This window comes from Centroberyx affinis, unplaced genomic scaffold (genome assembly GCF_046629955.1).
Source record: "Centroberyx affinis isolate AG114_WGS23_722 - 3 ecotype Tasmania unplaced genomic scaffold, CSIRO-AGI_Caff_v1 ptg001494l_1, whole genome shotgun sequence".
NCBI lineage: Eukaryota > Metazoa > Chordata > Actinopteri > Beryciformes > Berycidae > Centroberyx > Centroberyx affinis.
In genome coordinates, this window is record NW_027279959.1 from 408,565 (window position 1) to 423,950 (window position 15,386).

The following is a 15,386-nucleotide window of genomic DNA, read 5'->3' on the forward strand; positions in this document are numbered from 1 at the left end:
CTCTGATGTGGCTCCAGTGGCAGGCAGTCCAGTGACCCATATTTAGTTTCTGAGGCACACTGACCCACAATAGTGAAGAGAGGAGTCCCCTGAAATCACAGTGAGCTATCCCATTGAGTCTTACCAAATAATAACATTACATAACACAGCACATGCAACTTCTTGGACATGGCTTACTGTAGAGGTGCAGAAGATCAAAAATGATCTCATTTGGCTCAAAGAAAAGCAACATTTAATTTCTGTGCATGAGTCTTATACAAATAAATACTAAATTTTTCATTAAATTATATATAGATTTGTATAACTAGAATGTTTTGGTTATGTACTTATGTTTGTATGCTTTTTTTAACCAGGGCCTAATGGTATGCATGGCATGGTGCATGGTACATAAAGTTAACTCTTAAAAAATTTCTTGTTCAAATTGGAAAAGACTTAGCTGACCTCATTATAGTCTAATTTGGGCCATATTCCCAAGTTCATTTACATTGACTGAAACCTGGAAATTATTTCTATTTCTGACACCTTCCATCATGTTCTTTACAGTTAAAAGCACACAAAAAGCCACTGAGTACACGAATTGCTCTGAGACTAAAATACCCCTGTGGATTTCAGGGTGAAGACCAAATTATCAGGAGAATTAAAACTTTGCCCAGGGCGCATTCCAACTAATTAAAATAAAAATAGCATGCTAGGGGGTATGGTTTAAAGCTTAAATGAGGTTGCTTTAGGGGTATGGGGTTATAATAGAATACATAATTCATTATTAATTTACAAAAAGCCTGAATATGGAGTGGGACCCAAAATAGGCCACCAAACATTGTGAAAACACTGTATATGTAAAACTTATGACAGTTGCAAAATGTTAGTGGATATGGCCATCCAATCGGACTCATTTTCATCCACTGTAAGTTTAAAGGCACACGTTTGTTCTGGAGTTTGTAATTGTAAAATGACTGAGGAAGTGGCAATATCACCATGAAAAACAAGCAGCTGAATCACAAAACTTTTCTTTACCTATATATGTCTGAATGATTCATCATAATTTTCCTAATTTATATAGGACAAAGGTGACAAATGATTTAATCACCTACATAAATGTGGGCGTATAAGCCCCGCCTAGGGGTGTTGCTTATGAGGTGTGACATATTTGGGCTGGATACAAACTAGGACTGACACAGAGCCTCCGTCAGTGTTCATCACATCAGTGGACAAGACACATTTGATTTCACTTTCTGTCTGGTAAGATTTTTGCTGCTCATTTCTTTGTGTAGGCTCGCTGGAACCGTTTTTAACAATGTAAGACTGTATCTCTGGCATAGGTGGGTAAATCTATATCATTGTATCAAGCTGTTAACTGCAGTTTGTCATCAATATCTGAAATGTATTCCCTGAAGTGACTTAAGATTTTAGCAAGTTGCTGTGAACAGAATTGCAGCGGGAACGATTAGGACAATTAGGAGGATTTTGCACAAATATTAGGAAAATAAATCACCTGAAGTGACTTTTGAAACTTTATATTTTATCTAATGTAACTGTTACAGCAAATACCTTATATCCAAGCTTATATAATGTAAAAAGAAAAGCCTGCATTAAGTTTACTCTTTATCATTTACATAAAGTCACCATTAAAAAAAAAAGTTTGTTTAATTTATGGGAAATTTTGGTCGGGACTTTTAGTTGTGCTAGTGTTGCACTATTAGAACTTTTAGTATTTGGTTAATTATGAATGGTTTCATCTGTATGACCTGCAGTCTCACAGTAAAAGTAATCAGTCTTTCCTAGTTCATTTTCAAAGCTTTACGATTGCTTTGCATACCCAAAGACCTGCATGGGGCCAATATAACTGGCTGGCCCCATGTTTTTTGGGACTGCACCTATAGAAGCAGATAGTTCAGCAGTGTCAGCACTCAGCGTAATCCCAGTTGACAATATAGCGATAAGGACCACTCCATTGTCACTATCACCATTACACCCTGAACTAACTCTACTCGCTTTGAGAGAGAGTGGGAGAGACATGCTTTTAATATGGATAAAACTGATCACATTTTGTATTAGAACTGACTTGATGAGGGGTAAATAGCTTTGTTTGGAGTTGTAAATGAGCAAATAATGCAGTCATCAAATCACATCCTCTACCAAAGGTTGTAAGACAGTCTCTCAGGATGACGCACCAGTTCCCAACGCTGTCAGCGGTGCAGAAGAAGGACCTGCACGACACCGCTCTACGCATTGTTTCCCCAGGGAAGGGCATCCTGGCTGCGGACGAGTCTGTGGGTCTGTAAAGGGCTCTGCACATTCTTTATACTAAATAATGACATATTTTCATGGGGGGACCATATATGATGTAACTTCTGCACTGAAACAATAATAGTCAATGTGCATGAAAATAAAAACGTGCTTTGTGGCACTGACAAAGAGCAGTCTAGACAGTTCAAAGTACTGATATTAACATCTTGGATCTGTGTTGCACTGTAACAGGCAGCATGGCTAAGCGGCTGGCCCAGGTGGGAGTGGAGAACACCGAGGAGAACCGCAGACAGTATCGGCAGATTCTCTTCAGCGCAGACGATCGCATCAACAGCTGTATTGGAGGGGTCATCTTCTTCCATGAGACGCTGTACCAGCACTCTGATAACGGCGTACCCTTTGTCAAAATGATCAAGGACAGGGGCATCCTGGTTGGCATCAAGGTGTGACAGTTTAGTGCCAGTTTACACATGTGGAATACTGCATTGTGTTAACCCTTATAATAAAAGAGCAATGACTCCTCAATTAGAGTGCTGGGCAAGAAAAACGTTGTTAGGGGATATATTAACTTTTTTCCTGATCAATATATAATTGATATATAATATATAATATTATCAGTATTACATACCTGGCAACCCACTTTGAACCGATTATTAGTAGTTGTATGTGAGAACTTAACCGTGGTTGTTATTACTCTATCCCTTATTCCTCAGGTCGACAAGGGTGTTGTCCCCCTGGCAGGGACTTGTGGAGAAACCACCACACAGGGTGGGGCAAAAAACACTTTGGTTTTCCTCAGTTATCTGATGATATCTCCCATAGGAAAACACACTGCAAGATGCTTCATCGATCTTTTTTATCCTGCTCCATAGGTCTGGATGGCCTGTCGGAGCGCTGTGCGCAGTATAAAAAGGACGGAGCCATCTTTGCAAAGTGGCGCTGTGTGCTCAAGATCAGTGACAACAACCCATCTAAACTGGCCATTACAGAAAATGCAAATGTTCTGGCACGTTACTCCAGTATCTGCCAGCAGGTTAAGACTCACTATAATATTACATAATAACACGTGTAAAATCTGTGTGATGTGACACATTAGCTTCATTCTGTTGATGTTTCCTTCCTCTGCCGTGCAGCATGGCATAGTGCCCATCATAGAGCCAGAGATTCTGCCTGATGGAGATCATGATCTGAAACGTTGCCAGTACGTCACTGAGAAGGTGGGTGGCTTTTTCCTTCAATGTGTCCATGGGTGTGTGACGCATTACTGCCCACGTCTCATGTAGATAAGTTAATCACTACACTGTCATTTTTCAAAGAATCCCAAAGACAGAGATAAAGAGAATGAGAAAGAGAGAGACAGGCAGACAAAAAAAGATGGCCAGAGGGAGAGAGAGAGAATTTGCCAGAAGGAACATTCTGCTGCCATGTCTTAATGGAAAAAAAAATATGTGGATTGCAGGTCCTTGCTGCAGTGTACAAGGCCATGTCGGACCACCATGTGTACCTGGAAGGCACTCTGCTCAAGCCCAACATGGTCACTCCTGGACACAGCTGCCCCAACAAGTTCAGCCCAGAGGAGGTTGCCATGGCAACTGTCACTGCCTTGCGCCGCACTGTTCCCCCAGCGGTTACAGGTAAATTGCAAGGCTCTCGGGGTCTAAGGGAAAATTGAACACAGAAATCCACGAGATAACCATAATCAGAAGGAGAGGAAATTATGTTCTCTGTTTCCCGCAGGAGTGGCGTTTCTCTCGGGTGGGCAGACCGAAGAGGAGGCCTCTGTCCACCTGAATGCCATCAATAACTGCCCTCTGGTCAAACCCTGGGTCCTGACGTTCTCCTACGGCCGAGCCCTGCAGGCCTCCGCTCTCAGGACCTGGCGAGGACACAAAGAGAACGAGAACGGCGCCACTGAGCAGTTTATCAAGAGAGCAGAGGCACGTTCTGTGGATGAATCACATAATGGGATCTTTTACTTAACAAGCATGAATTGAATCAGCGCCTAACACTGTTTGTTTACTGTTTTGCATTTGTTTGTTTGCTTACTCATTCTCTATTCTGCCCATAGGTGAATAGCCTGGCCTGTCTGGGGAAGTATACCGGCGGTGATAATGGCGAGGGTGGCCAGCGCCTCTATGGTTCCAGTCACGCATACTGAACAGTATGTGACGCCCACGTTTCAGCTAAACAACATAGCATCGTCTTCTGCCTTTACCATAACACGACACATTACAGAAGAATTGTAGCATAGATACTTAGGTTATTTCAAAATATTTAGCTGACAGTGGCAAACACTCTCCATCGTGTTACATGAAAACAGTTGACAGCGTGTTTTCTTGCCTTGACATATAAGGACAATCAGAATATGGCCTTGGGTATTTTTAATGCATGTATTGAATGGAAGATGTTGTTATGGATGCATGCTCTTGTGACACTGTCATCACTAAAGCTCTATACAATCTGGCATTTATTCTTTAATTTCAAGAAACATTACCCTGCCATGTGCTGTAAAGAAATGAGACTTTGGCTGCAAAACAGCAACAATATTAGTTTGGATCACAGTACAGTTAATTAATTAAATAGTGAAAACTGCTAAATATCTAAGTGATGCAATTCCCCGCCTATTATGTGGAAGTATCTTCAAGTTGTGTAAAGATTCTGTGTGTGTGTATGCATGTGTGTGTGTTTGTGTGTTTAGCTTGCATTCTATTATAACTTAGATGATTCTCCATGCTGGCTGAATTTATCAGTTCTACCTGATTGGCTGTGCATCTGATGAAAGTAGTTCCTATATAAATATTCAAACAATAAAGAGTGTTCAGTTACAATCTAATGTGGTCGTTTTGCATTATGTTACAATATTGTCAAATATAAGGTTACATTATTGTACAGTCCTAATATTGTAGGTCTATATTTTATCTTGTAGTATACCCTATCCAAGAGATAAGATAAGGGGGCAAAATTTAGATTTTTTTTTTTTTGTTGGCCTCCCAAAGAATTCAGAGAGTGATACAGTACACTAGTCTGTATTTGGCTTGTTTTAATGCAATTTAATTATATTTGATGATTATATCAGTCACTTACAAGAGCATATTAGACATCTTGATGACAAAAGACTTGGAAGCTGTTTGGGAGCTTTACATTTTACAATTCTAAATTATCAACATCCATTACAATTTTTGGCCCATTGCCCACCAATGGTTGAACTTTCCTTCCTTAGCCCTCTATATAAAAAACACTATGCACTTGTGTCTTATAGTCATCTAACAGGCTACATGAAGTTAACAGGGATCAAATCTCTACAGCAATCAATTCTCAGATTATTATTTTAAATATCCGAGGACACCTTTGGGATGATGTTTGTTGTGTTTCATCCTTGTGAATTTTGTTAGACTCAATAGCAAAATCCAGTATTGCTTCTATATTGACATCATGTACAAAGACTGCACTGTAATAAAATAGGTGGTAGTTCTCTCAGTTGAAGTCCAAGACTGTAGATAGATCTTCATACAGACTTTTACATTGATAATTATAATTCCTATATCAAAGAGTTTCAGAGGTGAACACGATGTATCCAAAACACTTTCACATCCAGGACCCATACTTTTATACAGACACCCATTTGTGAAAGTTCCCTTCTCCCTGCTTTATACACTCTTACACAGGCTGATGAGAATATCATTTACTTTCATAGTCTGTAGTTAAAGGGGCATTTTACGCACAGCAAACTGGACTTTTCTTTGTCCCTACCTTTTGGTTTCTCTTCTTTACCTCCCCCAGATTAAATAACTCAATGGTCTGTCGTTTGTTAGAGGTGATTACTTGTTATCTAGATTCTAAAATATAATCTAACACCATCACTCCTGAGTATTTGCCCAAATAAGACATTAGTGAAATCCTCAAGATGTTATCAAACCAAATTAGAAGCAAGAATATTGATAATATCAAATATTAGATGACATTTTATATACAATGATCCAAAACCAGTTTGAACCCCTTTAACTGGAGAGACATGACAAGTTATTTATTTTATTTGTTGGTTTGTTTGTTTAGCAGGGTTGTAGTGGAGGGTTACAACCCTGCTAAACCCTAACTAAACTCAGTAATCCCACTTTTTTTAAATCTGTGGAATAAAGTTTCTCCATTTTTAGCCTGACATAAATGTTTATGATATAAATTCAGAGTATACAACATATAAGAAGTATCAAAGTGATTAAAGTCACATGATCATAAGGTGTTAAAGAGAGAGAGAGAGAGAGAGAGAGAGAGAGAGAGAGAGAGAGAGAGAGAGAGAGAGAGAGAGAGAGAGAGAGAGAGAGAGAGAGAGAGAGAGAGAGAGAGAGAGAGAGAGAGAGAGAGAGAGAGAGAGAGAGAGAGAGAAATTAATCCTTTTCTGGAAATATTTTGTATATATTGGTGGTTTTATCCTTATGATGATCACTGACTGGAGGTCATAGTTTGCCCACTTATTTTGTAATTTACCATTGCATCATCCCTTACATATTACATTGTAACTGTGGGACGAATGCTTGATTGTTGGAGTATCAATTCACCTGTTCAATTAGCGGACTACTTTGTTTGGCGGATGCGGCGAATATTTCAGCTGCAACTGTGCACGTTTCCGGGATTCATGAATGCCTTGGTAAAGAAGCGCGGTTCCTGAAGAAAACGGGAGTACAGAGCAGCGTCGCGGATACTGTCTACCCAGTGGTTAACCTGCATGCTAGGAGTAAAAAACGTTGTATTTCTGTGTTATTATTTTCGCGTTTCCGTTCCCATATTGCGAGCTGTTTGGTAAACGTCTTGGCTTAACGGTCTAGAATCTTGCTAACTCGCCTAGCCAAACAACAAACGTTAGCTTAAGTTAGCTTGTAGCCAGCTAGCCGTCTAGCTAGGATGTCGGGGGGTGTTGTGCGTGGCCCTGCAGGGAACAACGATTGCCGAATTTATGTGGGAAATCTTCCTCCCGATATTCGCACCAAAGACGTTGAAGATGTATTCTACAAATATGGAGCAATTCGAGATATCGATCTGAAAAACCGGAGAGGGGGACCTCCTTTCGCCTTTATTGAATTTGAAGACCCAAGGTAATGAGCTATCGCTAGCTAGCTAGACTTGTACTTAGGCCAGAGAAAGCCATATTGTGTGGCTAACTAACTCGTGTGCTAACATTACTGGCGGGCCCAGACTATTCCCTGGACCCCGCAGACCTCGTTCTCATCTCTAACAAAAACGTGGTGTGTTGTTTCGGTGTTGACTGTATTTTACGCTATGCTAATATAGCGCTATCGTTACAGTTGTGCTTTTTAAAAATGCATGCTGTTTAGGCTTTCGTTTGCGTCTTTATATCCATGCAACGCGGAAAGCCACTTTGCTTTGTTATTGACTTGCAGATATATCAGGATGTGCATACGCTAGATGGAGGGACAATGCAACATTTGGCCTCAGTATGTGCTTTTGCAACAATTTCAAAGCATTTGCACAGTAAATAATATTGATATGTTACCATATTAAAACTGCAGGCCAAAATACTCTTCAGTTGTGTTTATGCGTGCATGTGTGCAAGACGGATTAGCACACGTTAACCAGATAACGCTAGCTGCTAACATGGCTGACGCTGTCCACAAAGTGTGCAGCCGATTTCAAGTGTTTTGTTCATGTGGGAATCTCTTCTGAAGATGTATTTTAAGCCTCGCTAGCCATTTAGTATGTCCATGTGTTAACGGTGAAATTTGATCTGTATCACCAGGGACGCAGATGATGCAGTTTACGGACGTGATGGATATGACTACGACGGCTACAGACTGCGTGTGGAGTTTCCCCGGAGCGGCAGGGGTTCAGGCAGAGGCGGTTTCGGCGGGGGGATTGGAGCTCCAAGGGGCAGATATGGGCCTCCATCCAGACGCTCCGAGTACAGGGTCATTGTCTCGGGTAAGCAGGCTCCCATACAACAAGACCCCTATCTGAAAAGTTGTTTTACTGATATGATGAGAATGTCTTTACTATTGGCAGGGAAACGAAAATGGAAGCATAGTTTGAAGATATTTTCTCACTGAAATTACAGATTTTACACATGCTCGCTCCTGGAAGAACTCCACTTTGAGATTCATTCATTTATTTATGCTTTCCATTTAAGGCAATGAAATGGGTCAAATAGGTGACTTAAGCCTCATTGTGCATCCTGAGAAGCTGTAGTATTGGGCTATTATTAGTATCAAGCATCACATTTACTTTGGGCAAATGTGTGGGCTGCACATTTATGGCTAAAATGAAAATACCAGGTTTTCTAGACGCAGTGATTATTAAATTAGTCCCTTAACTTTAACCATTAACTAAATCATCTCCCTGATTGATTATTTTCAACTACAGCAGGCTTTCCCACTAAGATGAGATGAAATAAAATGTTGTTATTGCTAAATTCTGCAGTCGGTGGCAATAAATCTAAATTAATTGGAGTGCTGTCCTGGATTCTTATTTGTTACACATTTTTTGAGGATTCCTCGCCCACATAAATAATTGAAAGATTCAAGTGAGGGTTGAGCGTGTTTTTTGGTAAATTGTTTTAATTTCTGTAGTTATGGAAACTGTTAAATTGTGCAGCCCTAGCAGCTGTTGAAAAGGTTTGCCTGTGAGTTAAGTGAACCATGCATCAGTTGATTTAGTTTTTGTTTTGTTTTTAAAGGGCTCCCCCAAAGTGGCAGCTGGCAGGACCTGAAGGACCATATGCGTGAAGCCGGCGATGTGTGTTACGCTGACGTTTTCAGAGATGGAACCGGAGTTGTAGAATTTGTGCGCAAAGAAGACATGACCTATGCCGTTCGAAAGCTGGACAACACCAAATTCCGCTCACATGAGGTATGTTTACTGATTTGATTCATTGACATGGATAGTGTTTCTCTTTCCTGTTTCAAGGTGAGTACTTGACTGTTTGCAGCATTCCTGGCCCTCACCTTCCAACTCTGGTGTTTTCACTTTCACTAATCCAGGGAAAGGGGTGTTGTCTTTTCAATGTCAAGTTCTCTTGTGTCTGCCAGGGAGAGACTGCATACATTCGTGTGAAAGTAGATGGTCCCCGCAGCCCGAGTTATGGAAGATCACGCTCCCGTAGCCGTGGCAGCCGGAGCAGGAGCCGAAGTCGCAGCGCCAGCCGCAGCCGCAGCAATTCCCGCGCCCGTGGCAGAGGATCGCCCCGCTACTCGCCTCGTCATAGCCGCTCTCGCTCCCGTTCCTAAATCTTTCTACCACCGATGTTTTGCCCTTTTGATGAATCCCCTGTATACCCTCCTGTTTTTACCCCTTATGAGTTTTCCCAGATGTCAACTCTTGATTTTAATTTTTGCATTTCATGTCCCGATGTCCTTGTGGATGATCTTGGTATGTAGGTGTATCCCTTTCACCTTTCCTACCCTTTCCAGCTGCTTTGTCCTTTGTTTTGGTCCCCCCCCCCTTTTTTTTTGACTGTCTTCTCAATTTTTGCAACGTTAGAAATTGTGCTGTGCTGAACTTCAAAAAGGTTGAGTTGTAATACGTTACACTCAATGTTTTTGCAAGTGATGAAAATTGAGTTTTTTTTGTTTGTTTTTTTTCTCTCTCATGGGATGGCTGGGGTGGGCGGTTGGGATGGGGGGCCCAATGCTTAACTGTATTTTACCCTTGTGTCTTCCTTTAGACATCTGAAGATAAGGATTAAAGAATGATTTGGAATAAAACCATTGTGGAGCACATTTCATTTGTATGGTCAGGATAGGACATCTAATTGAGGAGGAGTCAGGTCGAGAGGCTATGGTACGCTTCATATTCCATAAATTGACGTTTTGATTGGTTGCCATTCGATTGCATGTCATGATTTAACAAAGCCCTATGTGCTGTACTTCATGTATTTTTTGTTTTTTTACATGCTACTCTGGTCTTGTGCCAGAATGAGCAGTCCTAAATCAATATTGTGACATCAGTGTAGTTGTGTAACATCTTAACTGTCACGTGCAAAATCTGCATTACTATTTGGGTGGGAAGGCGTCCCAGTTTAAAAAAAAAAACAATTTAACTGGTTAAATGTTTGACTTCAGGGAATGATAAGTTTTTGGTGCTCATTGGCATTTTTCTTGACCAGTATCTTTGTCATGAGTGCTCAACATGAAAAATTGGATTAGGCCCAAATCTGACATTATTCTAACGGTTTGCCTCTGATTTTCTTCCTGGTATTTCAAGGTTTTGATTGGAGGAGTGGCTCAGTGGATCCCAATCCTTGGAGCTGGATGAGTGGATCGATTAGGGAAGGGATAGGCAAGGATGGATGCTTGGAACGGGATCCGTTTTCCAGGAATCAAATGAGTTGATTCAGAACTAATTATGGAGTCCCAGAGCAACTTTTTCAATAGCCTATCTATCTTAATTTTTTGAATGATATGGCTTTATTTACAAGAAAACGAAACTGAGGACCAGGAAGTTGGATCAAAGGATGGAATCGTAGATGCCTGGTATGAGGGAATTAAATTGGGGAGGTTGGGGGTTTCATTTGGGAGTAGTTTGTATCTTTTTTGCTTAATCTTACTTTTCTCTTAGCATTTTCAATAAAAACACTTTTGAAAAGTACATTTTAGTTTGTTTTGTTTATTTGAAATATAGTAACCAAAACTTAAGATTTGTTTATGTGCCTCTGAAGAACCATTTTAAGTTATTTTGAAAAGCCACCAGATATTTCCCCATTGTACCATCCACTACCTAATCAAGTCTTGTAGACCAATATGTTGCCTAAAACAATACAGGAATGATTGTCAAGGTATGCATTTTTTAGGGTAATGTGTGGAAATCATGCATATAAGAAATTGGATCAAATGACAAATGCACTATGAATCAATGCTAATTTGCTGTGTAAGATAAAAAGCCATACTGCAGGTTGAGAAGTGATGGACAACCACTGCAACACAACACTGGTGTTTATATTGTCCCACTGACTTGGAGATGTTTCTAGTTCTTTATTTTTCCCTGAGCTGTGACGGTAACTGATGATACCCCAGTGAAGCCAAGTGATACCTACAGCCAAGGTCTCATTGCTTGCTTTTAGCCCACAGTCAGTGTGGTGTACTGTCAATGATGCATTGTGGGATGAAATAAGATGCTGGCAGAGAGGAGCTGGAGAAAAACGCTTACAACACACCGAGAGGCTGCGGCTCAGCCAATGGACGGGTGCAGCACGCAGCAGAGGGCGGGGGAGCTGGTGGAGCAGAGCAGATAGCCTACCTACATACTTATTGTCTAAATCTTTAAAAAAAAAAATTAGTCGCAGCAACATCAAAACCTACACAACCCACTGGCAAGGTGAAAACACCAATTTTTGAGAGAAGTGTTGAGGCAGCTCAGTAAAAAGGTGAGTCAGATTTCCTGTACTGATAAAGGCGACACATTGACTCGCATGTCTCCACAATTTGATTCCAGCTTCCCTGATGGTGAGCTATTAATGAATGTGGCTTAATTTATTTAGGCTACGACTGAACAGGCATGTGGGTTGTGGGGGCATGGAGTTGGACGGCAATAACAAGGCTAATTTCGGCGAATAGGCCATTAACGGTAAAAATTGATGAGACTTTGGTGTAGAAACAGTGCTTATGTAGAGGAACCTGCCTATATCGGAAAGTGATTTTGCCAAGTAATCTAACTCCACCTGTATCAAGTTTCACAGCCAATCTATGCAACGCTCAAGTCATCGTCGTCGTCTAGTGGGAGAAGTTGAGGCGAATAAATAAGGTTTATGATTTAATGGGGAAAAATTGGCTCGCCACCAGTTTTACCAAATGCCAAATTTTCTGCGTATGATTAATGTCCCCTGATGTTGGCCTACCGCGATGGTCTGCGTGAAAGTGTCATTGTTTGCACGTTAAATCACCACGTGTGGTGTTGATTTCAGTGCAGTACGTCTGAGTGAACGCTGTCTTTTCCAGCGGACATCATGACTGACAGGAAAGCTGTGATCAAAAACGCGGACATGTCTGAGGACATGCAGCAGGATGCCGTGGACTGTGCCACCCAGGCCATGGAGAAGTACAACATAGAGAAGGACATTGCAGCTTACATCAAGAAGGTGAGAGGGAGAAAGAGAAAGGACGGGCATGGACGAAGTTAGCCTTTTCGCCCGAAGCTGTAGGCTTACATCAGTGACACAGGCTCTAAATTGGCTCATCATGTGGCTTTCTTGGTGTGTGTATGTGGCCAAGGCCTTTACTGTTGAAATTACAAATGACTGATACCCCTCCCCCCTATTCAAAATGTATGTATTGCCTGTACTTGTCTTAATATTATGAAATCCTAAAACTAGAGGCAAACTAGTTTGGCTGAAGCAGGATCCAAAGCCACATGGTTCCAGATTTGGGGTTCATCTCAATTAAATGATCTCCTTTGACCTTTTCAGGAGTTTGACAAGAAGTATAACCCTAAAACTAGAGACAAACTAGTTTGGCTGAAGCAGGATCCAAAGCCACATGGTTCTAGATTTTGGGTTAATCTCAACTAACCTGATCTCCTTTTGACCTTTTCAGGAGTTTGACAAGAAGTACAACCCTACATGGCACTGCATTGTCGGGAGGAACTTCGGCAGCTACGTTACCCACGAGACAAAGCATTTCATTTACTTCTACTTGGGCCAAGTGGCCATCTTGCTCTTCAAGTCCGGCTGAGAAGTTTCTGTGAGGTGTGGAGTTTCTCCCTGAACCGTATCGGGAATGCACTGGTGGCTGATGTCTCCCATACACAAATAACGACATACCATAATGATGCAAACCGGCCGTGCGCAATTGCATGGACTATACACTATTTAATATGTATGTTACAGTAAGTTTACTTTTCAATAGTTGCCATTTGAATGCAACTGAAGTAGTTTTTGTTAATGCTGTTTAAACCTAGGTTGTAAAAGATTTAAACGTGGCCCTTGATTGTATAATAAAGGAAAGCTAGAGAATGTAGTGGTGCATCTGCTTTCCTTCAGAAGACCCTGTTAAATGAGACTCCAGCTGTCAGTTTAGATGGTTAAATCAAATTGCGTGCACCAGTTGAAACCAACACATGATTACCTGTCCAACATTACCCAGATTTATTATGTGATGATGAACAGAAGTTGGTTAAAAAGGGGAAATTAAAGCCCTTCTCTTCACATCTTGCCTGTTTTCACCTGACAAGTTCCTTCAAGGCCTCAGTTGGCCTGCAGGATGATTACAGCTACACCATACTAAGGTTCACTACTTCAAATATACTATAACCTGACAGTATGAGTTCAGTTCCTTAGCACAAATCTACCAATTCACAAAACCTTTAATATATTTTCTTTACAAATTTAGGTTTAAAGACATTTCCCCAGGTCGTTTTTAGCACACTGACTGAATAGTGTGACGTGATTTGAATTTTGACCCTTCATCACGGCCACTTTTAGGAAAGCCAAGATATTGTCATTACATCACACACAAACCTCACAGTTACCAACCAACACAAGTAAGCCAGTGCAAGCTTTTCCAGGAATATGACACTTAAGTGAAATAACCCACCCCTCCTTAATTTTCACTGTGAATAGGTGGAGCAAATAAAGCTTGGATACAAACACCTTAGCCTGTAATGCCCAAATATTAACACTACAGACTCATTACCAAAATATCACAACTCACCTACCTAGATTTCAGTTCTCACAAGCCTGTTTGCGCATGTTTGGAAGCTAATACCACAGTTTCATTTGAACGGATGTCATCAGACATTAAACGGGCAAAGCTTGTCTTGGAGCTAAATGATTTGCATAAGTTTAACCTTTATCAAGTATGTCATACAAATGTAGATTGGACTGAGCCAGTGTGTGTTCGTTGTCCCAGATATTGCTATGAACAAGCATTTAGGAGGGTGATTTGGCGAATTCATCTGCCCCCCACAGGCCTCCTACAGCTTAAACTCTCTGAAGGCCCCTGTGTTTCAGATGGTTGTATTGTCTTACGTGGCTTGTGATACTAGATGCATTACCCTGAACCTTTATTTTTGCATTGCCAGTATACTGCCAGACATGCAGGAAAGACAAACCCATTGCATTTGGAGTTCAGACTTGCTACTTAAAGCAATGTGCAACTCTGAGCAGGTGTAGACCTTGTCTAGCACACAGATTTTGGATTTTCATTTGATTTCATGTCAACATTAATATAAGTTTGGAATAGCAATGCACAATGTCTGAGTGCCGATGAAATATGTTCTTTGGAATGGCAGATGGGAGGGATTTAGATGGAGTTGGATAACACCACACATTTCTTGCTGTGCATAAAGGACTGAATGTTTACTCAGTTGTCCTTTGCTGTATTCCAGCAGTGGATGAAATGTGTATTTCTCAAGTGTTTGCTTGGATTGACATTGTTTTCAAGGAAAGTCTTCCTAACTATTGTCAATGTAAACTGATTTAGTATTGTTTTCCTCTGGCATGTATTTTTGCTGTGTATATGTAGGAGCCGTTCCGATGCTGTTAAATTTGCACAAAACGTGTGCCTGTCATTGCTCTCAACTGTAACTGGCTTGAGTACAATTGCACTTCATTAGAATTATCCAGTAGGTTACTACAGAACCAAAATCTTATAAACTCAATAAAATAAAACTTCATTGTTGACTTATTACATTGTGGTCTTTTATTTTCTCATTGTTTGTCCCTTATGGATAAGAGTCCAGTAACCTACCTAATGTACTCATAATCACTTTATTTGCAAAGTACAATAAATTTACAGGAATTTCTCTTTGTGGCTTAGATACTGACATGGATGGTACAGGAACAACAGAAACTAATTCAGTGCAAATGGACATTGCAAGATGTAGACTGCAGAATATAAATATCCCTCTACAAATAAACATACAGCATTCAGTCACTATGACACACAGTATGGTTGTAGCTGTGGAGGGGGATGGTGAGAGTCCAGCAGTGCATCCTGAATAGGAAATGTGAGAAATAAGAGCATTGTGGAGTGTGGACATCATGACTGAGGCTGAAGTGGCACAGTGAACAAAACACCACAGCAACAAGTGCGACAACTTCAACCAGAGAGGAGTAACTACTACTGCTGTAGTGTTTGGTTGCACTGAAAACCTGCATACCCATTGTCCGCAGTGGCACATGGCTGCCCACCTTTGATCTA

General features: G+C 40.8%; 3 protein-coding genes across 6 annotated transcripts; all 3 read left to right on the top strand.

Moving 5' to 3' along the window:
* Positions 1 to 2,162: 2,162 nt before the first annotated feature.
* Positions 2,163 to 4,405, top strand: aldoca (aldolase C, fructose-bisphosphate, a). Its single transcript, XM_071527121.1, has 8 exons — positions 2,163 to 2,274; positions 2,479 to 2,690; positions 2,961 to 3,015; positions 3,120 to 3,280; positions 3,381 to 3,464; positions 3,707 to 3,881; positions 3,985 to 4,184; positions 4,316 to 4,405. The coding sequence occupies exons 1-8, from the start codon at positions 2,163 to 2,165 to the stop codon at positions 4,403 to 4,405; spliced, it is 1,089 nt and encodes a 362-aa protein (XP_071383222.1).
* A 2,492-nt stretch (positions 4,406 to 6,897) lies between these two features.
* Positions 6,898 to 10,821, top strand: srsf1a (serine and arginine rich splicing factor 1a). 3 transcript variants are annotated; one of them, XR_011695644.1, is made up of 5 exons: positions 6,898 to 7,334; positions 7,997 to 8,178; positions 8,930 to 9,102; positions 9,282 to 10,032; positions 10,456 to 10,821. XR_011695644.1 is itself a non-coding variant. In XM_071527128.1 (4 exons), exons 1-4 carry the CDS (start codon positions 7,144 to 7,146, stop codon positions 9,477 to 9,479), a joined length of 744 nt encoding a protein of 247 aa, XP_071383229.1. In that variant the 5' UTR covers positions 6,898 to 7,143; the 3' UTR covers positions 9,480 to 10,821. The 3 variants fall into 3 exon arrangements, 2 of the variants coding, with proteins under 2 accessions (XP_071383229.1, XP_071383230.1); XM_071527128.1 differs by having other exon boundaries at positions 9,282 to 10,821; XM_071527129.1 differs by lacking the exon at positions 9,282 to 10,032.
* Positions 10,822 to 11,468: 647 nt separating this feature from the next.
* Positions 11,469 to 14,861, top strand: dynll2a (dynein, light chain, LC8-type 2a). Of its 2 annotated transcripts, none has more exons than XM_071527131.1 (3): positions 11,469 to 11,614; positions 12,152 to 12,325; positions 12,780 to 14,861. In XM_071527131.1, the coding sequence occupies exons 2-3, from the start codon at positions 12,194 to 12,196 to the stop codon at positions 12,915 to 12,917; spliced, it is 270 nt and encodes an 89-aa protein (XP_071383232.1). In that variant the 5' UTR covers positions 11,469 to 11,614; positions 12,152 to 12,193; the 3' UTR covers positions 12,918 to 14,861. The 2 variants fall into 2 exon arrangements, with proteins under 2 accessions (XP_071383232.1, XP_071383231.1); XM_071527130.1 differs by having other exon boundaries at positions 12,186 to 12,325.
* The last annotated feature ends 525 nt before the right edge of the window (positions 14,862 to 15,386 follow it).